This window comes from Balaenoptera physalus (genome assembly GCF_965194825.1).
Source record: "Balaenoptera physalus genome assembly, chromosome: 11".
Lineage (NCBI taxonomy): Eukaryota > Metazoa > Chordata > Mammalia > Artiodactyla > Balaenopteridae > Balaenoptera > Balaenoptera physalus.
This window is the reverse complement of record NC_138896.1, coordinates 65,528,853-65,555,108: the sequence shown is the minus strand read 5'-3', so window position 1 is coordinate 65,555,108 and position 26,256 is coordinate 65,528,853. Positions and strand designations below refer to the sequence as shown.

General features: G+C 38.7%; 1 protein-coding gene and 1 long non-coding RNA gene across 3 annotated transcripts in view; one reads left to right on the top strand and one right to left on the bottom strand.

Moving 5' to 3' along the window:
• The window catches only part of LOC309637811, a 203,931-nt gene that overhangs the window by 57,287 nt on the left and 120,388 nt on the right, over window positions 1-26,256 (top strand). The gene's annotated exons all lie outside the window — the stretch shown is intronic.
• The window catches only part of ULK4 (unc-51 like kinase 4), a 545,664-nt gene that overhangs the window by 402,897 nt on the left and 116,511 nt on the right, over window positions 1-26,256 (bottom strand). For both annotated transcript variants that reach the window (XM_082412745.1, XM_082412746.1), the window contains 2 exons: window positions 22,176-22,358; window positions 5,482-5,609 (listed from right to left, as the gene is read on the bottom strand). In XM_082412745.1, the coding sequence (XP_082268871.1) occupies window positions 5,482-5,609; window positions 22,176-22,358 (311 nt within the window). The remainder of the gene's footprint in view (window positions 1-5,481; window positions 5,610-22,175; window positions 22,359-26,256) is intronic.

Below are 26,256 nucleotides of genomic sequence, written 5' to 3'. Positions count from 1 at the left end.
GCAAATCATATATCTGATGGTGGATACATGTCTCAAAAATATAAAGAATGCTCAAAAACTCAAGAGCAAAAACAATCTATTTGAAAACAAGCAAAAGACATAAACAGACATTTAACAGAACAGGATATACAGTAAGAAAATAAGCACATAAAAATATTCAATATCATTAGCAGTTATGAAAATGCAAATTAAAACCACAATGTGATATCACTAAACACCTATTAGAATGCCTAAATAAAAAACAGTAACAACATTAAACACTGGCAAGAATGTAGAGAAACTGGATCACTCATACACTGCTGGTGGGGATGTAAAACGGTTCAGCTGACTCTGGTAAACTGTTCACCAGTTTCTTAAAACAGTAAGCCAAGGGCTTCCCTGGTAGCACAGTGGTTAAGAATCCGCCTGCCAATGCAGGGGACACGGGGTTGAGCCCTGGTCCAGGAAGATCCCACATGCCGTGGAGCAGCTAAGCCCGTGCGCCACAACTACTGAGCCTGCGCTCTAGAGCCCGCGAGCCACAACTACTGAGTCTGCGAGCCACAACTACTGAAGCACGCACACCTAGAGCCCGTGCTCTGCAACGAGAGAAGCCACTGCAGTGAGAAGCCCGCGCACCGCAAGGAAGAGTAGCCCCCGCTTGCCGCAACTAGAGAAAGCCCGTGCGCAGCAACGAAGACCCAACGCAGCCAAAAAAAAATGAATAAACTAAAAAAAATATTAAAAAAAAAAAAGTCATCCTCATTCCTTTTTCCATGAACTGTCTATCACTTTAGTCTGTTTCTGTTGCGTTCCTTTTATCTGCTGGTGAGTTTTGGCTTCTGAGTTCCACGTTAGAGTTCCATGTTTCCTTAAATATCTGGTGATACTTGGTTGCTCATTTATATCTTAAGAGGATGCACTGAAGTGTTGTTGGAATGTCTGTGTGCAGGAGCGGGGCTTATGACTGATGGGCTCCGATACAGGAATATCAGGCAAGGTTTCCCGAGCTACAGCAGGGGACACCCAAACGTCAGCCCCTGTGGGGCTTTTACTGGGGATGGATCAGCTTCCCTGAGAGGGATCTCCAAACTCTGGTCAAGAGCATGCAAGCTAGGCTGCCAAGAGCCTGCAAGCCAAGGAGGGGTAGAGGGCAGAAGTCCTCACCTTTGAGAGTAAGCAGGCTTTTCTACGATCCTCATTAGAGGATCTCACAGAGCACCTCATCTCCCTCTGATCTGTCTCAAACCCCACATCTGCGGCCTTTCCGGTTCAAACCACCCAGAACACATCGCAAGTCTCCTGCTGCCGTGGAAGAGGCAGAGTGTCCTGGATGTTCAGGGCTGGGAATCAAATCTCCAGGCAAATTTCCATCAATCCTCCTATCTTGAGTCTCACCTCCCTCTCACCACTGCCTTCGAAGGCACCTTTACACCTCCCCTTCCCAACCTTTCAAGAGTTCTGCCAGGCAGTGATCATGTCTCCTCCCAGCCTTTCCCTTTACAGACATTAAAGGATCTCAGTTATCTCCATTCGGCTAAATCAGTGAACGTTCATCTGTCAGCTTTCCAGCTTACCAAAGACAAAGACAGGTGACAACGCTCGTCTGCCTTAGCCATCTTTCCCTTTCTGTTTGTGGTTTTGTGACTTTTTAACTCCTTTACTCGCAGTTTAATACAGCATCAGAAGGAGGCATGTTCAAGGAGAAGATGACTTCTGAGGTTTCTTCAATTAGAAACCCTCCTCCATCTGTTCCTTTCCTCCTCCTGGAGTTCCTGGAACTCTGCATGTGAGGTCTCTTGGACCCACACTCCATCTTTCTTATTGTTTCCACGTGAATTCCCCGTGTCTTTATAAACAGCTCTGTGTGGGTCAATGTGTCCTTTCAAAGCATTAATGCCGTCCCCAGAAGAGGCCATTTTCTTTCAGTTCTGCTGAATTTCAGAAAACTGCCTCTCCATAGAGTTTTCACTCCTTGTTTGTTAAAATTCTGTCGATTCCATTAGTTCTGCTTCAGTAAGAGCTGCCTGTTCTTGTCCTTCCTCCTTCAAGTACTTGCAGAGTCTCCTTCAGGGGCCTGTGACCAATCCTTGCTTGCCCAAGACGTCCTCCCCACTGACTCGGACCTGATCAGGCTGGGTTGTAGCAAAGAAGCAGGCGAGGAGGGGGACCTGTTCTCTCCAAGTGCTGGCGAATGAGGTCATCTCCCTGCAGCCTCGCAGACTGGGGCACACTGACCCCCAATTCGGTCCCGCTCCAGATCCCCTGGGGATGGGAGTGCTGGTCCCAACGACCACACACAGACAGCACCTGCATTCTGGACCCCACAGGAGCCCCAAGATCTGCTATTTCCCCAGGCTTAGAGCACAGGGAGTCATCCCTGCCCCACAGCGCAGGAAGAACGGGGCCCACTCTTACCTCTCTTGCAAGGCTAAGCCTTGCCTTCCAGGCACCCCACCCCTACACTCTCCAGAGAGAGCACAGCGGAGGTCAGGGTCAGGCTGTGCATTCAGGTCACCATCTTCCCACCTCGGTCAAAGTTTCTAAATATTCACTCAGGGACAGAGAAATCACAGCAATTTCCTGGGAGGACCAAGCCTGTCCCGCTCAGGCCCTCATGGTCTAAGTGGTTTAGTTCTGTTCAGTTAGACAGTTTCCGAGCTGGTGTTAGGAGGGGGAGTTGAGACAGGATGATCAGAGTGGCTCTCAAAAGTAGTAACCATTAGATTGAACAGAAACCTGAACGAGCTGAGGAAGCCAGCCACGCACATACCTCGGGGAAGTGCACTGTGGGTACAGGGAACCCCCGAGGGGAGTGTAATAGGTTAGCGTGTGCAGAAAGCAACAAGAAGAACTTTGAGCTGGCGTGGAGAGGGTGCAAGGAGGAGCTACAGAAGACAAGGGGTGAGAGGAGGGCAGGGATGAGATGAAGTCGGGCAGAGCAGCCCACGGTCAGAGCCTGGGGTATTATTTCAGCAAAACAGGAGAGGAGAGACTGAGCAGGGAAGAAACAAAAGCTGATTCACACTGGGGGTAAGAGACACTCCAGCTGCTACACGGAGACCAGATGGTGAGTCCAAGAAATGATGGAAGAACATCTGTTGAGAAACTCTATTTTTTGCCCTGGAGAAAAATGATAGTCAACACAAGGAGAGATGAGAGGCAGCAAAGCCAGCGATGAGGCCTTTACCGACAGACAAGAGCAACTTCTGCTTGCAGCCCTGATGGACTAACAGGACCAGGGCACACCCTCCCACCTAAAACAAGTAACAAATAGACAAAAACATGTGAGATGTCAGAATCAGGACACTGGACGTCAAACAACAAAGGACAGGGATCCCTGAGAGATGGGAACCGAAGGAGGCTTGTCAGGAGCTTCCACATGACCTTCACCTAGAAGGGATTCACCTGCAATGCAATGACACGCTACAGGCAGGTATCAAGGAAGAATCTAACAGAAAACTACAAATGCCTTCCAAGTGATGAATGTGCTCAATTAAAGTCATGTGCCCATGGACTGATACTGATATGTGGCAGAACCTGTGTGAAAGGACATTTTCAAAGATAAGATACATAAAACTGCATGAGGGATCAGCACCAAGAAGAACATCTGCAATCAGATTTGATCATGAGACTCCCACTTTGACCCCTAATTACGTAAAATGTTCTCTCTCCCCCCACAGAAGGATTCTACTCTTCTCATTAGACCTATATTTCAAAAACTTATACTCAATTATTAGTAGTATGTATTTTTTCTTTTTTTAATTTTATTGAAGTATAGTTAATTTACAATGTTGTTAATTTCTGCTGTACAGCAAAGTGACTCAGTTATACATATATATATTCTTTTTCATATTCTTTTTCATTATGGTTTATCACAGGATATTGTATATAGTTCTCTGTCCTATACAGTAGGACCGAGTTGTTTATCAGTTCTATATATAATAGTTTGCATCTGCTAATCCATCCCAGGGATGGATTGAGAGTAGTATACTTTTTATTATGTCAATAAAAAAATTTCTGGAAATTTGTTTTCTCTCTTGTAATAGAAGTACATACATAATATCCATAATTTTGCTTCTTTTGTTTTTTTAACATCTTTATTGGAGTATAATTGCTTTACAATGGTGTGTTAGTTTCTGCTTTATAACAAAGTGAATCAGCTATACATATACATATATCCCCATATCCCCTCACTCTTGCATCTCCCCTCCCACCCTCCCTATCCCACCCCTCTAGGTGGTCATATAGCACCGAGCTGATCTCCCTGTGTTATGCAGCTGCTTCCCACTAGCTATCTGTTTTACATTTGGTAGTGTATATATGTCCATGCCACTCTCTCACTTCATCCCAGCTTCCCCTTCCCCCTCCCCGTGTCCTCAAGTCCATTCTCTACGTCTGCGTCTTTATTCCTGTCCTGCTCTTAGGTTCTTCAGAACGATTTTTTTTTTTTTTTAGATTCCATATATATGTGTTAGCAGTTTTGCTTCTTGACCCGTGAATCCTAAAACATTTACTCTCTGTTTGCAGGAGTAAGTTTTCTAGTTCCTAACCTAGAGCCATCTCAGCAATTCTAGGATCTCCCCAGTATCCTACAATATGTAAAGAGCCAGATCGAGAAATAGGCGATAAACCATATGTTCAAGAGCATGGACCAGACAGTTTCAAAAACGTTAATCGAGAAGCATCAAAGGATGAAGGGAACCTGAGGTGCATCAGGACGGCTTCTCCCTTCAGAGGAAGGAGGTGAGACCCAGAGACAGTGAGAGATCTGCCAGTCCTTGTACTCCTGATCCTCGCCCTGCCTCCTCCTCTGCTTTTCTAGGCTGCTCCTCTGGGCTTCCAGCTACTCATTCCAGAAGCTCACACAAATGACAACTATGACCAAACCACCAGTCAAGAACGCCTTGCAAAAATGTAAACCAGGGCTTCCCTGTTGGCGCAGTGGTTGAGAATCTGCCTGCCAATGAAGGGGACACGGGTTTGAGCCCTGGTCTGGGAAGATCCCACATGCCGCGGAGCAACTGGGCCCGTGAGGCACAACTACTGAGCCTGCGCGTCTGGAGCCTGTGCTCCGCAACAAGAGAGGCCGCGATAGTGAGAGGCCCGCGCACCGCGATGAAGAGTGGCTCCCGCTCGCCGCAACTAGAGAAAACCCTCGCACAGAAACGAAGACCCAACACAGCCATAAATAAATAATAAAATAAATAATAAATAAATAAATTTAAAACATTTCCCTTTAAAAAAAAAAAATGTAAACCAGAACCAACTTTAACACCCTGCCTTGGACTGTACTCAGATCTAGGAAACTCCAAGCACTTCCCAACACCCTGCTTCAGTGTTTCCAAGCAGAGGTGACAAGTGAAACATTTAAACCCTTGGAAAAATCTAGGAAAAAAATTTTGAATACCAGGTACATAGGGGCCAAGAAATACTACTAATGAAACTAATAAACAGGGGCCAAATTGAAGCCATTGGTGAGACTGTCAGAGAAAACCTTACCGTGCTTGGCAGCCGAGCAGCAGCATCTCGTGGTTGTGAATCAAAATGTACAGAAGAACCAGGAAGGATTTTGCTCTGATGGATGTCGAGGGGCTGTCCAGTAAACGGATAACTGTAGAGACAAAATCCTGTGGGAGACATTAGAATATTTTTTTGAGAAAACATGAAATAAATAGAGCAGTCAACTCTGAGGGTCAATAGACTGTAATAAGCAAACAGATGGCAGAAAATAAAATAATATCAGCTATTGCTTTTGCATTTTTAATTTGTGCGGCTCCCTACGTCAAGTTATTAATATGTATGATCTCATTTAAACCTGAAAAGAAGCTATGAAGAGTTGATAATATTATCCCTATTTTAAAGAGGAAAAGGAATCTTGAAAATTTAAGCACTTTGCTCCAATTCACAAAATTGAATTCAAATCCAGGCCAGGCAGATGACAAAGCCTGCTTCTTAACCCCTCCATCACACGACTAGAAGCGTAGCAATAAATAACTAGAACTGAAAGTCACAACTGCATGGAGGCATGAACTTCTGAGCAAACCTGCACACACAGAGATCAGGTCTCTAGTCTACACAGCTGAGGTCCTACAGACATAAAATAAAAACAATAGCCAGTATGGAACACAAAAGAAAAACCTATATTTCTATAACATTCTTTAATTAAAGGTTTAATACAACACAGAGGAATAAGTGTTGGCAAGTATTAGTGTCATTTTCTCTTCTAACAGATTTGTACATCACTTCAGGTGCCTATTGATATGCAAAAAACTGGAATACACACACACAGCGTTAATGAATGTAAGTAGGCAGAAATATGGAATCGTACTGTTAGCAAGATGGCTACAGAGAGCAGGAACGTAAGTTCCCTAAAGTCTTTGACAGAGGTAAGCACCTAGCAGTGACAATGTGTGTCCAACGTAGATGTAAACGGCTCAATTTTTTGCCGAAGTTCTTTTATATTGAGTGCTATATTGTCAGGCAGGAAGAGTTTACACAGCCAGGTATATGCTTCTATTTAAGGATGGAGATATATCTATACATCTATATAACTATTTATCTGTACCTCTGCATCAGGCTCACCTAGATCCTGAACGAAATAAACTAATTCATCAATTGGAGTAAAAAACAGAATCAACACCAAGGTGCCTTTGAGTAATAGATCTGTTTCCACCTTTCCAGTCGACAATAGAAAGCCCATTTCCCCACAGTCAACTCCCAGTTTTAATTTATACACTGTGGTCCAAGGACCAACACCACAAATCTGTTTCCCACACTAACATTGCTCCCACACATCCACGTGCCTAATTCCAAAACCATTCAAATACCCACTAGCCATGGACTTAAAAACTGTTCCAGATTATAGAAGACTAGAGAGTCATGATAACTGACTGCAATTCGAGATCTGGAAGTTTTGTTTCACGTCAAAGAACATTACTGGGACAACTGCAAAATCTGAAAACGGTCCAGATTAGCAATTTATGTTAAATAAATGTTAGCTTCTTGATTTTTAAATCGATGGCTTATTTTTTAGGGAATATTCAGTGAAGTAATTAGAGGTAAAGGAGCATCAGGTCTGTGACCTCATCTCAAATGGGTAGGAACACACACACATACACACACACACACACACACACTCTCACTCACTCACTCACATGGTAAAAGATAGAAACTATAAAGCAAATAAGGTAAAACGTTAACACCTGGTGAATGTGGGTGCAGGATATAGTGCAATTCTTTGTATTGCACATCCAACACTAAACTCGGCACCTACCCTAAGCGTGATAATCCTACTATGAGGGTCATCAATTCAGTAGCCAAACTTAGAAATCTGAGCACCCTCCTTGACTCTTCCTTCCTCTCTCAGGTGTCCAACTGATACCCAATTTCTATGAGAACAACACTCACACTGTCATTGCCCTATTTCAATGCATCCTTATATCTTTCTTGAATTACTGTAGCAGGCTTTGTCTAACTTTGCTTTCCTCCATCTATTCTACAAGTTGCAGCCACACTGATCTTCCATAAGAGCAAATACATTATTCGCCTATAAAATATCCTCAGCAGTTGCTAAAACCCTTGAGAGAAGCTAAAATCCCTTATCACGGCATACAACGCCCTTCATGATCTGGCTTTTTATTACCTTTCCAAAATCACTTATCGCACTACCACTCCTCTCATATACTCCCAACAGTCACCATGAGGAAATAAACCAAGGAAGAGGAGAACACAGGAAAGAGGCAAAGGGAATCCCAGGATGATTCCAGGGTGATAGCTACGATAACCAGGTACAGAGGCTGCCTATTCATAACAGAGTTGGTCAGAAGGCTCCAGGAGAGATCTCTTTAAGGAGAAAAAAATTGACAGAATACCTGATGCATCTGAATGCAATCTGAAAACAAAAAGTGATGTAATAAAAGTCTGCTAAATGTTGATCTAACCAAAATTAATACACTGAGTCGTGTGTGGTGGTTCTGTCCTACTTGAAAATAAGCCCTAGACAAATCTAAGATTTAAAAAATAAACACCAAATGATTAAAAGATCTAGAAGATGCCATGGAAGATACAGATACATATTTATACATATTTAAAATCTCAGATTTGAGAAAATGTTCATAAATAATGTATTAGAAAGGAAGAAAAAAAGCATGAGAAATGTGAATACCCAAAAATGTTAAATTCTATATGGAAATAAAACACTATAAATGAACAAAAAAGAACTGCATAAACCAGGTAAGATAACTGTAGCACATTTTATGGATAAATTGCTAAATTTCTTGATATATAAATATCACTAACAACAACACAAAAAGAACTAAGGGAAATAAAAAAAAACTAAGAGCCCTAGAAACAACTGAAACCTCTGATCTCTTCTACATGGAACATTATCCCAGAATAATTTAAGACATTTCAAAATGTACAGAACACAGGACACAAGTTTCATATAAAGCTATTCTAAGAAGGCAACAAAAAGTGAGAATTAAAGTACTTCAGCCAATGAAGAGTCTCCAACTCCACCCAAGCAAAACAAAAAAATGAAGCAGAGGTAATCTGTAATATAACAGCTCAATCAGAAGGAAGTATCATTAAACAAGCATTTATAGACATAAAAAAGGTCCAAAACAGTTAGTTATACAAGAAAAGAAAGTATAGACACTATGCCTTAGGAACACAGATGCAAAAAATCCTCCACAAAATATAAGTTGAATCCAGCAATATATTAAAAGTATAATACATTACACTCAAGTGGGATTTATCCCAGAAATTCAAGACTGGTTCGATATGTGAAAATCAATCAGTGTAATTCACCATATTAATAGATTAAAAAAGGAAAACCACACAATCACATCAGTTGATAACAAAAAAGCATCTGACAAAATTCAATATCCACTCATGATAAAATCTCTCACCAAACGAGGAATAGAAGGGAACTTCTCCCATCTCAAAAACATCTAGAAAAAAACCTACAACTAACTACTAAATGTTCAAAGACGTGATGCTTCCTCCCACCCTGAAATTGGGAATTAAGCAAGGCTATCCCATCATTCATAATTCAATATTTTGCTGAAAGTCATAGGCAGTGTACAATAAGGACAGAAAAGTAAAAGGTATTCAGATTGGAATGGAAGAAATAGCCTCAGATATCAAGACAATATTGAAAAGCCCAAATAATCTACAAAAAAAAAAAACTTCTGAACTAATAAGTGAGTTTTAGCAAGATCTGATATATTTGTATACACTGGAATTTGTACATTCCAGTCGTAATGAACAACTGGAAAACAAATTTTTTTAAAAATAGCTACAACAACAAAAACAAAAGAAATATAGGTATAAACCTAAAAAAAAATGCCAAGAATCTGTACACGGTAAACTACAAAACAGTAAGAAAAACATTTTTAAGACATAAATAAAAGACATTTTCTGTTCATGTATTAAAAGACTCAAGATAGTTAATATATATATCAATTCTCCCCAAACTGACTCATAGATTTAATGCAATTCCAATCAAAATCCCAGCAGGATTTTTAGTAGATACAGACAAGCTAATTGTAAAATTTATATGTAAAGGCAAAGCAACTAGCATAAGCACAACGATTTGGGGGGAAAAAAGATGGGAGAATCACACAATGGTTTTAAGACATCTTAAAAACTACAGTAATCAAAACACTGTGGTATTGACAAAATGACAGACACACAGACTAAGGGAAACATTAGAGAGTTCAGAAATATTATAGTCAATTGGTTTATGACAAAAGTACAAAGGCAATTTTGGAAAAAAGTTTTTGCTATAAACAACTGGACATCCACATGCAAAAAACTAAACTTCAACTCATACCTTGCACCATATACAAAAACTAACCCAAAATGGATCATAGAACTGAATATAAAATGTAAAACCACAATATCTTAAAAAGAAACAGAGGAGAAAATCTTCATGACCTTAGGTTAGGAAGAATTCTTAGATATAAACCAAAATCGCAATCCATAAAAGAAATAATTGATGAACCCAACTTCATCAAACTTAGAATGTTTCCTCTGGAGAGGTGACTGTAAGAAAAGATAAGCCACATACTAGGAGAAAATATTTGTTACCAGAATATATAAAGAACTCTCAAAACTCAACATTAAGAAAAGTATTTTTCAAGGACAAAATATTTAAACAGACGTTTCACCAAAGAATGTACACAGATGTCAAATAAACACATGAAAGGATGTTCAATATCATAATCATTACAGTAACACAAATTAAGACACCACAGCACATTTATTAGAATGACTAAAATTAAAAATGACAAGTATGTGGAGCAACTACAATTCTACATACATTGCTTGTGGGAACGCGAAATGGCACAATCATTCTGGAAAATAGTTTGGCAGTTTCATAAAAATGCTAAACACAGGGACTTCCCTGGTGGCACAGTGGTTAAGAATCCACCTGACAATGCAGGGGACATGGGTTCGAGTCCTGGTCCGGGAAGATCCCACATGCTGCAGAGCAACTAAGCCCGTGCACCACAACTACTGAGCCCTAGAGCCCACGAGCCACAACTACTGAGCCCAACTACTGAAGCCCGCGTGCCTAGAGCCCATGCTCTGTGACGAGAAGCCACTGCAATGAGAAGCCCATGCACTGCAATGAAGAGTAGCCCCCGCTCACCGCAACTAGAGAAAGCTGCGTGCAGCAACGAAGACCCAACGCAGCCAAAAAAAAAAAGTTAAACACATATCTATCATATATGCCCCAGACACTGCATATCATTTCACTTAATGAAAACTTATGTTCACAGAAAAATCTACATGTAAAAGTTGATAGCAACATTACTCATAAGAGTCAAAAATTGGAAACAATCCTTAAGTCCCTGAACAGGTACATGGATAAATAAACTGTGGTATATCCACATAAAGGAATAGTACTCAGCAATCAAAAGGAATGAACTAATGGTACACACAACAACACGCAGGAATCTCAACTGCATGATGTTAAGTAAAAGAAACCAGTCTCAAAGATTACATACTATAGGATCCCACTTATAATATAACATTCTGGAAAAGGTAAAACCATATGGGCATCACTGAATGCCAGGGACTGGGATGGGACATGGTTTACCTAAAAAAGGGAGCAGCACAAGGTCATTCTTTGGGATGTTGGAATTGTTCTGTATCCTTCTTGTGGTGGTAACAAGAGTCTATGCATGTGTTAATCCTCGTACAACTACACTCCAAAAAAATATGAATTGCATTGTGTATAAATTTTATATATAAATCAATACATATACACACACAATCAGGCAAATTCAAGCAAAAACGAAAGCAGAAAGTTTGTTCCTGATATACAAAGAATTACATAATGATTTTTCCTGACATATAGGATAGAATTTAGGCCAAAAAGAAGTAAACAACAAACAACACTTTTTAATGCCAAAGGCCACCATTCACAACACATACACAACAGTATTGAATACACTAATGAAGGTTATGCCTTACATAGTATAGTGAACACCTTTAAAAAGTGAAGACTACAGGACGTGGAAGAAGGAATAGAAGACTTAACCACACTACTCTCAGTCCAAGACTGTCAAGAGAACAAAAATAAGTAAGGATATAGAAGACCTAAATGACATAAGTAAAAGATTAGATATCATGGATATGTATTAAAATTTAGACTCAAATAATAGAAAACGTACCTTTTTCTTAAATATGAAATGTTCCTTTAAGGTAACTACATAATAGGTGATAAAGAAAACCTTAATAGAATCCATAAAGTAAAAATAACTGTAATGATCACAGTGCTGTAAAAGTAGAAAGTAATAAAAAAAAATCAATAATCCAAAAGGCCCTTCTACCTGGAAATTTTTAAAACACTCTATTAAACACTCCTTGAGTAAAGGAAAAATGCAAACCAAAATTGCAGAATTTTAAAAAATAATAGTAAAAACACTATATATAAGAATCTATAGGATACAATTAAAGCAGTCATCAGAAGAAAACGTGACCTGCAAATACATTTGTAAATTAAAATGAAAGAAGTGTGTGAACTAAATTCCCAACACAAAAGGCTGAAAAAAGAACAAGGTAAAGCAAAATGAAGCAAAGGGAGAAAATAAAGATGCAAGCAGAAACTAACAAGGTAAAAGGAAAAAAAGGGAAATGATAAATCAAAATGCTGCCTTTGAAAAATATCAACAAAATAGATAAAGCACTCACTAAATTAATCAAGAAAAAGGGGAGACAGCAAAGATACACAAAAAGAAAAATTACCATTGCCTAACCTCAATTTAATGGTGTAAAAGTCAGCTATGTTATGTATAGAAGTAGTTCATATTTCATTGCTGTATAATATTCCATGGTGCGAACACAGAAAATGTATATACCCATTTTACTCTTGGACATTTGGGTTGTTTGGAGTTTGGAACCACAAAGAGTAAAGCTGTTATGGACATTCTTATATGTGTCTTTTTGTAAACACATAAATATGTGTTCTGATTAAGAATGACAAAAATACAGAACAATTTAAGAAAGAACTTAAAAGAGAAATGTATGCTTTACACAAAGAAAACTATAGATTGTTATGGAGCGATAAGAAAACGCTGGAAAAAAATGAAGCAGCAGCTTAATATAGTGGTAAAGAACTTGTAATCTGGAGCCAAGAAACCTGAGTGCGAGTGCCACAGTGCTTGACAGAATAGCATGTCGGAGATGATCACACACACACATTTCATAGGCTTGATATAATGACTGAAGGAGTTTGTCCAACTAGATACTAGAAAATATCATAAAGCATAAAGCTGCAAGAATTCCATTTTTGAAATTTGTATGGAAATACAAATAAAACAAAAGAAAGAGCAAAACATTCACAAGTATATTTAAGACTTCAACAAATAAAAAAGATAAAGGGCAGACTATTCATCTAATGATATCCTTACTTTACTACCTTTACTAGAAAGACTCTCAACAGGTTGTGAAAATTTTAAATAACGGGGGAAAACAAACTTATAATACTATATATCTGTCAAAATAAATACGCAACCTTGGAAAGAGTATTTGAAATATTTGAAACTTTTTACAAAGAATCGATATCTTTAGGTATAAATAACTTTTACCAATATAAATTTTATGAACACTCTAGTGTAAAAAATTACAGAAATAAGCAAACGACTAATCAAAGGATTCTAAACTGCCTACAAGCAAATAAATCATGTACCCTCACTGTTAGGCAAAGAAATGCAAATTTAGGAAGAATAAGAATCTGTTTTAAAATAAAGCAGACTAGCAAAGATGAGCTGGCATGCTCATGGGTAAATGGATAAATCTCAAATATAGTTCATATGAGAGTAAGTGTTCAACATTTCCTCTAGCTGGTAGCAAAGTGAGTTGTTACTTCTCCAAAGCCTTAAAAATGTTATTTTCTTCTGACACAGTTGTTCTATCTCAAGAATTTTAGCCTAACCAAGTGATGAACAAAAGAGCTCTGAGAAGAAGAATGCTCATGGTAGTACTGTTTATAAGACAAACAAAAATAGAAACCACCTTAACATCCCAAAATAGGGAATTTGTTAAATCATAATTGTAGCAAAGATTGCATCTACCCATATCTCGTTTTACCTTCTTTCATTACAAACACTAATGATGCACGTGGGGAGGGCAGGTGGAGTAGGAAAGGGAAGTCACAGAAGTGACACTACATGATTTCCAAAGCCAGCTTTGAAAGGCCATGCGGCTTCTGCCTGGTTCTCTTAGGACACTCTCTCTTGGAACCCAGCCACTATGCTGTGAGGAAGCCCAAGCAGCCTTTAGGGGCCCATGTGGAAAGCAACTGAGGCTCCCAGCCCACAGCCCAGTAGGGTTCCCAGGGAACAGCGAGCACCAACTTTCCAGTCATCTGAGTGAGCCTTCTGGAAAGTTTATTCTCCAGCTCCCACTCAATCCTTCCCAACCTTGCCCAAATTACAGATTGGTGAGCAAAATAAATTACTGCTCTTGTTTAAGCCACTACATTTTGAAGTAGTTACACAGCAGGAGATAAGTGAAATATAGCTTAAGCATACAACGAAAGAGGAAATTTTTCCAGGCACAACAAAAGTTTCATACAGCAACGGGCATAATTTTAAAAACACAGACATGTCACTAAGAAGTGATGATAAGGTCTACTGTATTTCTTATTGATGGAGTGTTACGCAGCCATTACTAACAATCTGGCAAAACTAAAATAATGCCTATTATTTTGAGTGAAACAAACTAGACAAACTGCAGCAAATACCTGAAGATAAAAGAAACTGCATACAAGATTTGTTTCTAACATAGTAATTCCAAGTCCCTTAGAAGATACAATATATTACAGACTCTAATTTTGGATCTAAACCTACAAGCATCTTGTGCCCTAAATAAATTCTCATTTAGTCATTTCAGAAAAACCAAATGAACAGTACTGACTGACTCCCTAAAACTAACTGCCCAGGGCACCATATTTAATCTTAAGCAACATGCACCAGACCTCTAGAACAGTATTAATCTTACAACACTGAGGAGGGAAGATTACAGGCTGCAGGCAAAGACTAGTGCCAAGGATGAATAATCAAAGCTACTTTAGAGAACCAAAAATGACCTCGGGTCACTTCAGTTTGCAATCCACTATGTATTCAGCTTTGATTTAAATTCATCTTGCCATTTGGCTCAACATAACTAAATTTTACACGTGGAGAAGAAAAAAAAAAAGCAGAAGCTGTTTAGGTCTATAGCCCAAATCACAGAACAATGAGTTCATGTCCAACATTCAAATGGTTCTTGGCAGTGATTTCAGAATGGACATACATACGTAATGTAAAGATGGTGTGATGAAACGTTCACAATGTGAGGAACTGGTCGAAATATATGAAGCTTCCATCATAAAGAAAATGATATCTTGATCAAAAGTAAGCAAAAGGATAAAAACCCCTCCAGCACATATCATAAGGGCAAAATTATGAGATAAATAAAAAATAATGACGATGTAGAGAATGTCCAAGTTATTTATTTCTCAAGAGGTAAAAGTGATCTGTTTCAATCAACTGTCACAGGTGAAAATCAATGAGCACAGCCTGGCCATCAAATGATAATAGCCTCAAAAAAAAAAAAAAAAGAGAAATCATGTGGATAATACACTGACACGATTTTCCCATTTAATGTTGATGGAAGTGAAAAATGTACTGATTAAATCTAAAATTGTTTTTGGTTTACACTTTCCTTAAAGAAGTTTAGCCAAGTAGCTTAGTAAAATGTTTGGTTTTTTTTTCACACACACACACTGTATTTTATTTTTACAAGAGATAAATAGACTGACACCAAGCACTGTACATGGATGACCACAACAAAAGCAACAATGATTGCAATTACCAAACCTGAAACACACTCATACTATGTCATAATATTGACATTCAGTCCAGTAATCCTCCACTGTAACAGCTCCTTTACTTTGCAGTGAAAATTGATTTGTATATTCTTTGCCTCTGAGTCCTTGTGGGACTTTTTTTTTTAATTCAAACAGAAAAGTCACAAAAATTATACTCATCTTCATCAGTTCACTCAGTCCCATGTAATTAATTTTTTTTCATCTTGATCTTTTGTTAGCACTTTTATGAGTTCATCAGTTTTTCATCAGAGTTCTGAAAATGCTTATTCATTCAGTTCAGCAGTATAGTCAGTTACCAGAAACCTGTACTTGTCAGAGTCTTTTCCATGAATTTCTTGAAGATGAAACCCTTTTATAGGAACATATTTGCAAAAGCATCAGAGTACAGTAAAATGTTTCTTATAGAACACATTTATTAACGTAGACAAAAAAATGTCAATACAAAGTCATGTTATTAATATGCATAAACTAATTACCATATTTTAAATTAGCAACCATTGAGTCAGGATGCCTAGTGACTTTGTGAGGAAAAAAAAACCTGAGCTGACTTAGCTTTCAAATTTTTCAAAGTTTTATATGCATGAAATTTCATAGTGATCTTCCATAGTACTTCCAAACAACATAAGCAATCTGCACCTTCTGGCTTATTATTAATCACTGTTGTGCTACTTGGTCAAAACATGAAACCTGAAGCAACAGCTTCAGTCAAACTAGACTGCTAAAATAAAAATGGACAGCAGCTCCTGTCAAAAATAGCATGGAAGACAAAAATTAGAAAGGCAGTATCCGTAGTCAGTAACACCCAGAAGGAAATCATCTTACCAACGAGCATGAACAAACCCACCTGTGAAACACGGTATGACTTTAAAAAGTAATGTTTAAATTGTTAAGTGACCCCAAAGCATATGAAATGCAATGTATGCATCACTGATTATGCAGTTACAAAGTACATTCAAGGTCACATACCTCAAAAAAAAAAAATAACTGAGGGAGATGTTTGAATCCATGTAACTTGTAAACAAGTTGATGTGAGTATACTACGCTCAATTAATTGAAATATAGCACAGAGTAGGGTTCCCGGGGTTTTATATATTTTCAATTTTCTAACATCAAGAATTGGGCACTGGGTTGTTTTGTTTGTTTATAATTTTTATTTTAATTTTATTTTTATTTATTTATTTATTTTTGGTTGCATTGGGTCTTCGTTGCTGCACGGCTTTCTCTAGTTGCAGAGATCGGGGGCTACTCTTCATTGCGGTGCGTGGGCTTCTCATTGTAGTGGCTTCTCTTGTTCCAGAGCTCGGGCTCTAGGTGTACAGGCTTCAGTAGTTGCGGCTCGCGGGCTCAGTAGTTGTGGCTCGCGGGCTCTAGAGCACAGGCTCAGTAGCTGTGGCACATGGGCTTAGTTGCTCTGCGGCATGTGGGATCTTCCCAGACCAGGGATCGAACCCATGTCCCCTGCATTGGCAGGTGGATTCTTAATCACTGCGCCACCAGGGAAGTCCCACATTACTTGGTCTTCTTAACTTATTCAAACATTTCTTGGTTGTCTAAAGCTCATTCTCTGACAGATTCCTCAGGAAGAGCTCATGGGAACTGATCTCTTCCATGTTCATACATCTACCTGTGGTCTCTGTAACAGAACACCCAAGATATTGAATATAAAATCCTTGACGAGAGACTCTGGGAGGAGCAGCTAAGATAGTGCTTAATTTTACTTAAAATTTTATCCTAAAGGAATAACTACAGATGTCCATGTGAAAGGATTTAGCCATAAGAATGTTCTCCCTGGCAAAAAAAAAGGAAATTTTAAAATGTGCAGTAGTGAACTGCTGGAATGCATTGGGATACCTTCACATGATGGAACGTCATAACACTTTAAAAACAATATTGAAGAGTTATACTGAGTTAGACACACATTCCCAACATCACTGAATAGCAAAAATATGAACAAATAGTATACAACTGATCCAATTACCGTAAAAAGATTCTAATAGCATGTATATGTGGCAGCAGGGAGAAGGAAATTCGTGAATGTCTGTGTATGTGTACACATATATGCACAATAAATATGAATTTGAAAGATATATATCAAAATTTTTGAAGAGATTATTCTGGGATGGTTAAGCAGTTTATTTTAGTCTTCTGTATTCTATATCTCAAATATTCTGGATTTTCAATACTAAACTAAAATTCATAAAAGTTATAAACATAATCTGATAAAAATAAATTAAAATGGCATTAGCTACTTTAAGTTTCTAGATATTATAATTAAGGGAAATTGCAATGACCTCATCCAATACCTGTCTTCCTAGTAAAACAGCAGCAAACACCTTTATGCACTCCCAAACTCCTCCAGCCCCAGATCTTCAAGATCGAATATTTGTAGGACACATTAAGAGCTTGGAAGAAACAGAAAAATAAAACTACAAAGTAAACCAGGAATTTTTTTTTTAAATCAGTTTACAGGGCAAAGATTAGTAAATAAACTCACACCTAACTTACAAGGTTTTCTCTTATGCCTGGTCAGGCCTTCCAGAAGCTTCTTGCTGAGAGTCATTCAAGTATCTGAATTGTGAAAAGGTTATCAATTCCCTACATCTAGTGATGATGCAAGAATTACTTACAAAGCACCATCTACCACGGGTTCAGAAAGTATCCTATTAAGAGTTTCATTTGTTTTTTCTTTTTTGAAAACAGGGTGGAAAAACAGTTTGTCACTTTTTGTTTTGCCCAATTTTCCTATTTACTTGAATATGCGGAACACATGATTTGTAACTCAAGAGAGTTCCCTTGTCACCATGGCTGTGAACACTTTTCACACCATCACAAGTAAATGGTACTCTCATCATCTACCTTTCTAGAGAACAATTTAGCATTGTTTATGCACAGCCTTCTAAGTGTGCATAACACCTGTGGTAATCTGCAAGCAGCAGACACAAAGTTGTATGTAAACAGGATGCTCACTGCATCAGAGTGAGTGCAAACCAAAAAGTCAGAGGCAAACAGGTCAACAGTGGGAGAAGGGTTAAATTACCATAGTGGCACAAAATGAAAAATTATATAGCAATTTTTTAAATGTTCTTACGGTATATTTAATGACATATTCATGAAAATGATAAATCGACACATTTTTATCATAATTTTATAAATGTATGCATAAAATTCATAGACATATGGACCAAAGACTAAAAAGAGATAAACCCACACGGCAACGGTAATTAGCTCTAGGTAGTGAGACTACAGTCTATTTTGTTTTCTTCTTTAGGTTCTTCTAAATTTTCTGCAGTAAATAGTAATTTCTCTTATTTAAAAGGAATGGCATGGGCCTCTTTCGGGGACTGAATTCCAACAACAAAAAAATATCACCATATGGAGGCATCAATCCCCCAAAAAGAACAGGTGCAGTTCTTTCTCCCTGTCCAGCGGGAAGCAGTAAGCCTGGTATTTGTTCCTGGGTTCCTTCCTCTTCCACTCATTCCAGCCCATTAACAAGCAAGCACTTGAAAAAAACACAATTAGCAATACTAAGATTGGTAAATCTGCCCCTAAAACACACACCTATATACAAATATTTGTACTTTTCTTTAAGTAAAGATAAAACAATGGCCGTTGTGTCAAAACCCCTAAGGAAGGCCAGTATCACAGCTGTACATGAGCCGGCTCTTCTTCCTACTGCCCAGCCTCTTTCTATGTCCCCTCCTCGCTGCTCACTGCGTTCAGCACTGCTGGCCTTCCTTCTCCTCCTGGGTCTCCCCATGACCCCTCACACCTCAGGGAAGCTGAACTACAAAGTTCTTCCTGCAGAGGTTCACACAGCACACTCCTTCTTCTCACTGAGGGCTCAGCTGGAACAACACCTCCTCAGAGAGGCCCTCCCTGACTTCCCTCCCAGCAAATGGTGTCTGGCTCCACCCGTGCACACTTCCCCTTGCAAGACACTCTATCAACATCATCCTGTGTAATGCTCTTCAGGGCACTAACACTATCCGAAATTATTCTGTTTCCTTGTTTATTGCCTGGCCTGAGCATCAGCTTTAGCATTTATAAACTCCATGAACTTGACAAAATCACTCAACACACTGTCTCATTTGAGAATAACCCAGGGTTATAAGTCACTAAGTGTCTGGCCTATAATAAATGTTCGCTATAATGGTAAATTGTTTTAATTAAAAACAACAGAACCTTACCTTTTAAATGACAATTCACTGTATATTACTGAGTGGCCATAGATACATTTTAAAGATTATAGGAGAAGACAGAAAAGATGCAGAATGGCTAGAGGCCTCAGCACCTGAGGATCAATATATCAATGAGTTTGCTGGGTTTTCTCTCGGCCTCATACATCCCAGATTGGGTGCCTGATAATCCAGGAGCCAAACAGCACACACACACAAATACACAGGAAAAATCAGCTCTCTCAAGCCAAAGGATCAGGAAAGGGGCAGCGTGGAAAGACCAAAAACATTAAGACAACAGCTACTCTACTCTAGCCAAACACCATGGAAAGACAATGGCCCCTTCAGCAAAGGGCAAGAGGAGAGACTAGCCTCCTACCCTCACATGGCCGTAACAAGGCACCCCAACACTCTTCCCTGCCAGGGAAATAGAAAGGATCAAGAGAGAGCTGGCACTTTCATCCCAACCTAGCAATAACAAGGCCCCCTGGCCCCAACCACGGTATCAGTAGAGATACTGATGGGGCACCTGGACCTCCACCCATTTATAGCAGTAATGATGTCCCCCTCCTTCTTTCTGCTGGGATGGCATCAGAGGAGGCACGTGGGAAGGCTTCACCTTTACCACCTTCCACCAGGAATGGGGCGCCCACCCCTACCCAACCAGTGCCAGGGGAGGAATAATGAGGAGCCCTTCCTCCTACCAGCCAGGGGGGCATCAGAAGAAGCCTAGTGGAAAGCCTGGGTTCCCACCCTTGCCCAGCAGTAAGGAGGGGCTCTACCACACCCCTGGGGTGTCAACAGAAGTCCACAGGGGAACCTGGACTTTCACCCCAACCTGGAAGGAACAAAGCATCACCATCCTTCCTCGGCCAGTTCGGTGTCAGAGGAGGCCTACTAAAACAGAAGACTTAAATAAAATCCAGAGTCTTAAAACATAACACCCAAAATATACAATGGATATAGAGCTTCTGTTTAACAAGTTGACAGAGTTCTGGAGCTCTGTTTCACAACAATGTGAATCTACTTAACACTCCTAACTGTACACTTAAGAATGGCTAACGGTAAATTTTATGTTTTTTGCCACAACTTAAAAAAAATGTTTAAGTGCCAGTATCAGTTAAAATCAAAAGATTATTTCTCATTTAATACATGTAATTATTCAATCATTTATTTAAGATACATGGAATATTAAACATTATAAAACAATTACAAAATCATGTTAATTAGTGCATATTATTTTACTACCTTTGTGAAATATCTTAAACTCAATAAATCCAAGAAAAATAAAACTCTCAGCCTCTCTTACCACAATTTACACAGCCAAACTACTCAAGTGGTACTTTTTCTAATACAATGACTTGGAAAATTTAATAGCAAAAAATTAGATACACAAACTATACTTTCTCTGAGGCTCAAATTTCTTCACAGAATTAAATCAGATTAATTAAAGGCAAAAAGTGGATTGCTTTCTGTTTTGACTTTCAAGATCAAGTTTACTATGTAAGCCTGACAATTACTAATTACTGAAATTTTTAGTTTTATAAAAAAACAAATTTAACGTGTTGCATTTCATGCAGGAGAAACATGGCAAACACAATATTTAAGTGGCCCCATTCCACACTTCCTAGCAGTGTTACCTTCACCATGTTGTACAAAACTCCAATTTGACAGTTATCTCCCCTCAGAAAAAGGGTAATTGGCCCAATAAGTATAAAGAATACTGCATACTACATTACCCTCATGAAGATTCATAATACACATGAGCACACGAAAAACTGGAAAAGGTTGTACAGTTGGAAATATGTCTGACTCATTGCTTTCCAAATGTGTATATAACCATGGTCCACTTTTTTCACCTGTTAACACCTCACTGAACACTAATGTTCAAGGGCAGGGCTTCTCCAACCATCAAGTTCCAACAAATCCTCGAGAGACCTCATTAAAATGTCAATTCTGATTCAGCAGGTGTGGGTGGGGCCTGAGGGTCTGCGTATCCAACATGCTCCCAGGTGATGCAATGTTTCTGGTCCAGGGATCACTCCTTAGCAGGCGCTAGAGAAGACACTTTGAGGAAAGCTACTACAGAGACTTCTTTGTAACTATGCAGTTTTCTGATACGAACTGAATACTTACAAACTCTATACTCAATAAAATAAAGGAATATCAAAGAATTGGCAGGAGACTAAGTTAAAAACAAGAGAAAGGGAGCTCTGAAGGTTATGTGTACTGGCAGGGTATTAGGACAAGGAAAGGAATGAAAATGAGTCAGGGTAAGCAGAGAATATAAAGGGACCCCTCCTTAAGGCAGGCAAGGGATATGGGAAAAGAGATAAGGGCTGAGGACAAGGAGGCATAAGAAATATTAGCATGTAGGAAGGACTCATAAATTTTCTAACTTTTCATTACTAAAATGGGACAAGCGGGCAGAGCCATTTACCAGATTTCTCTTTTAATCACTAAAAGACTCTTATAACATCTTCAGATGAATGGCCTGTGGTACAGAGGTTTGGCAAAGTTCAAAAGGCCCCTTGAGATGAAAAATAAATTCTACAGAGATACATTGCTTATTGAGCCACTAAAACTGTAGGAGAACACAACAATTTTTAAAGTAGAATAATAGGTCAAACCTTTTCTTGGATTAGCCTCTGAAGATGAATCCCACAGGACAGCATAGCACTGAATAAGGTCAACAAGTACTGCTGGACTCTGCAGATGGCAGAGGCCAGGGAGTTTATTACTGAGGTCAGTCCCACCTTCTCAATAACATTCTGGAAGGCAGTAGGAGAATGGCGAGTGATTCTACACAAGGCCTGCAGGGACAGGAGAACAGATCCATCAGACTACTCCAAGCCCATGAACCAGTCCCCTGAAAGAGAACAAATACTTCTGTGGAAAGGAGTAGAAGGTGTTTCCCTTGCTCCTTCATTACTTACCTTGGCATAAGAAATTTGGACAATTTCAACACATGTAAAATTAAAACAATAATCCAGCTACCAATAAATACTTAAGTTGCTGTAAAACATTAGAAACTCTTACAATGATCATATGCATTATGAGTTAACTAAAATGATAAAATAATTCATGAGTCTACACAGAAAAACTTTAATAAAAAACATTAAGATAAGCCTTCTTTGTGCAGAAACTAAGCTCAGGGTTGAAAAAATAGTCATAAAAGTAAGTATTTGTTTATTGTTTAGTATGCGAAAAACATGATCTGAGAATATCTGAAGACTACCTCATTTAATCCTTCCAAATAACATATATGAAAGGTATTATTATTAACCCCATTTTATAGGTGATAAAACTAAGGCACAGAATATTTAAGTAACTTGCTCAAAGGCATATAGCTAGTAAATGGCAAAGCTAGAATTCAAACCAAGGTAATCAGACCCCTGAGCTACTCCTCAATTGCTCACAGACTATCAAAAATGAAACTTCAAATTAATAAACTAATAGAATTTAATGTGTTGGAATAGAAATGGGCTCAATTATGCTTGGAAAGGCAGGAAAAGCAAGTCAACAAAAGCTACATAAGGAAAATGATAATTGAGTCGGCTTTTGAAGGTGAGTGGGAAAGTAAGGTGAAAACGTAAGTAAAGAAAATTCTAGCCAGAGAGAGAGGACAAGTATTCACGTGGAGACACGAAGAGCAGAGCAGGTTCTCGGAAGGGAAATTTGTCTGATGCATCTCTCAGGTGAAGGACAGACAGAGAGAGTAGTAAAGAAGGGAAAATGATGACCCATCTACTGAAGAGACTGTCTTTTCCCCATTGTATATTCTTACCTCCTTTGTTGAAGATTGATTGACCATAGGTGCATAGGTTTATTTCCAGGCTCTCTATTCTGTTCCATTGATCTATGTGTCTGTTTTTTGTGCCAGTACCATACTGTTTTGATTACTGTAGCTTTGTAGTATAGTCTGAAGCCTGGGAGGGTGGTACCACCAGCTTCATTCCTTTTTCTCAAGATTGCTTTGGCAATTAGGGATCTTTTGTCGTTCCACACGAATTTTAGGATTATTTGTTCTAATTCTGTGAAAAATGTTGTATTTTGACAGGATTTGCATTAGATCTAATAGATTGCTTTAGACAGTATGGCCATTTTGATAATATTAATTCTTCCAATCCAAGAGCATGGGATACCTTTCCATTTCTTTGAATCATCTTCAATTTCCTTCATCAGTGTTTATAGTTTTCAGAGTATAGGTCTTTCACCTCCGTGGTTAAGTTTATTCCTAGGTATTTTAGTATTTTTGATGTGATTTTATTTTATTTTTTAATTTTAATTTTTTGGCCATATGACATGCAGGATCTTAGTTCCCCGACCAGGGATCAAACCTGCATCCGCTGCAGTGGAAGCTTGGAGTCTCAACCACTAGACCACCAAGGAAGTCCCTTGATGTGATTTTAAAAGGGATTTTTTTTTAAATTTCTCTTTCTGATAGTTCATTATTAGTGTATAGAAAAGCAACAAATTTCTGTATATTAATTTTGTATCCTGAATCTTTACTGAATTCACTTATTACTTCTAATAGTTTTCTGGTGAAGACTTTATGTTTTTCTATGTAAAGTATCATGTCATCTGCAAATAGTGACAATTTACTTCTTCCCTTCCAATTTAGATGATGCCTTTTATTTATTTTTCTTACCTGATTGCTATGGCTAGGACCTCCAATACAGTGTTAAATAGGGGTGGTGAGAGTGAACATCCTTGTCTTATTTCTGAATTTAGAGGAAAAGCTTCCAGCTTTTCACCACTGGGTATAATGGTAGTGTGGATTTGTCATAAGTGGCCTTTATAATGTTGAGATATGTTCCCTCTATACCCACTTTAATGAAAGTTTTTAGCATGAAGGGATGTTGAATTTTGTTGAATGCTTTTTCTGCATCTATTGAGATTATCATGTGATTTTTATTCTTCCTTTTGTTAATGTGGTGCACCTTACTGATTGATTTGCAAATGTTGAACCATCCTTGCATCCCTAGAATAAATCCAACTTGATTACGGTGTATGATCCTTTTTATATACTGTTGGATTTGTTCTGCAAATATTTTGTTGAGAATTTCTGCATCTATATTCATCAAAGGTATTGGCCTGTTATTTTTTGTAGTGTCTTTGTCTGACTTAGGTATCAGGCTAATGTTGGCCTCACACCTGTCAGAATGTCTATCATTAAAATGTCTACGGGACTTCCCTGGTGGCGCAGTGATTAAGAATCCACCTGCCAATGCAGGAGACACAAGTTCGAGCCCTGGTCCGGGAAGATCCCACATGCCATGGAGCAACTAAGCCCATGCGCCACAACTGCTGAGCCTGCGCTCTAGGGCCCTCAGGCCACAACTACTGAGCCCGTGTGCCACAATTACTGAAGCCCGCGCACCCTAGAGCCCGTGCTCCGCAACAAGAGAAGCCACCGCAATGAGAAGTCCGCACACCGCCATGAAGAGTAGGCCCCACTCGCCACAACTAGAGAAAGCCTGTGCGCAGCAACGAAGACCCAACGCAGCCAAAGAAATAATTTTAAAAAAAGGTCTACAAATAACAAATGTTGGAGAAGATGCGGAGAAAAGGGAACCCTTGTACACTATTGGTGGAAATGTAAATTGGTGCATCTGCTATGGATGTTCCTCAAAACTCTAAAAACAGAACTACCACATGACTCAGCAACTCCACTCCTGGGTATATATCTAGAAAAAAGTGAGAACACTAATTCGAAAACATAGATGCACCCCAATGTTCACAACAGCACTATTTACAATACCCAAGATATGAAAGAAACCCAAACAACAGATGAGTGGATAAAGAATATGTAGTACATATATACACAATGGAATATTACTCAGTCATAAAAAAGAAGAAAATTCTGCCATTTGCAGCAATGTGGATGGACCTAGAGAATATTATGCTTAGTGAAATAAATCAGACAAAGACAAATACTGTATGATATGACTTACATGTGGAATTTTTAAAAGTAATACAAACAAATGTGTATAGGAAAACAGAAACAGATTCACAGATACTGAAAACAAACTAGTGGTTACCAGAGGGGAGAGAAAAAGGGGAAGGGGCAAGTCATGGGTATGGGATTAAGAGATACAAACTTATGTATAAAATAGATAAGCAATAAGGATACTGGGTATAGCACAGGAAATTATAGCGTTATCTTGTAATAGCATTTAATGGAGTATAATCTGTAAAAATACTGAATCACTATGCTGTACACCTAAAACTAATATAATATTGTAAATCAATCATATTTCAATTAAGAAAACAGATTTATTTCATTATTTCAGTCAGTATTATTTCAAAGATTATTCAATCCCTGGATTAAAAGAAATAAGAGCAGTCTAAATGGAGCCCCTAAAGATCATGCTACAATTAGAATTTTTCAAGGATATTTAGGGGTCGCCCTTAAACTGGCTTCAAGACAGTGAACAGTAAGTCTCATTAGCACTGTAACAATTCTTAGAGAGGCTTTCACAGCAAAACTGACTTCCTATTGATATAAAATCCCTACGCAATCATAATGGGGATGTTTCTTGGTACAAGATTTGTCCAGACTGCTTCTAAGTGTATTCAAAGCAATATGAGGGCAACTGGAAGTTCTCCTCTTCAGAAAGCTGCTCAAAAGCCTAACCTATCTTCCATTTTGAAAAGCTCATGCAGGAAATAACTTTTAACCCATCACTTCTGGATATCAAACACAAT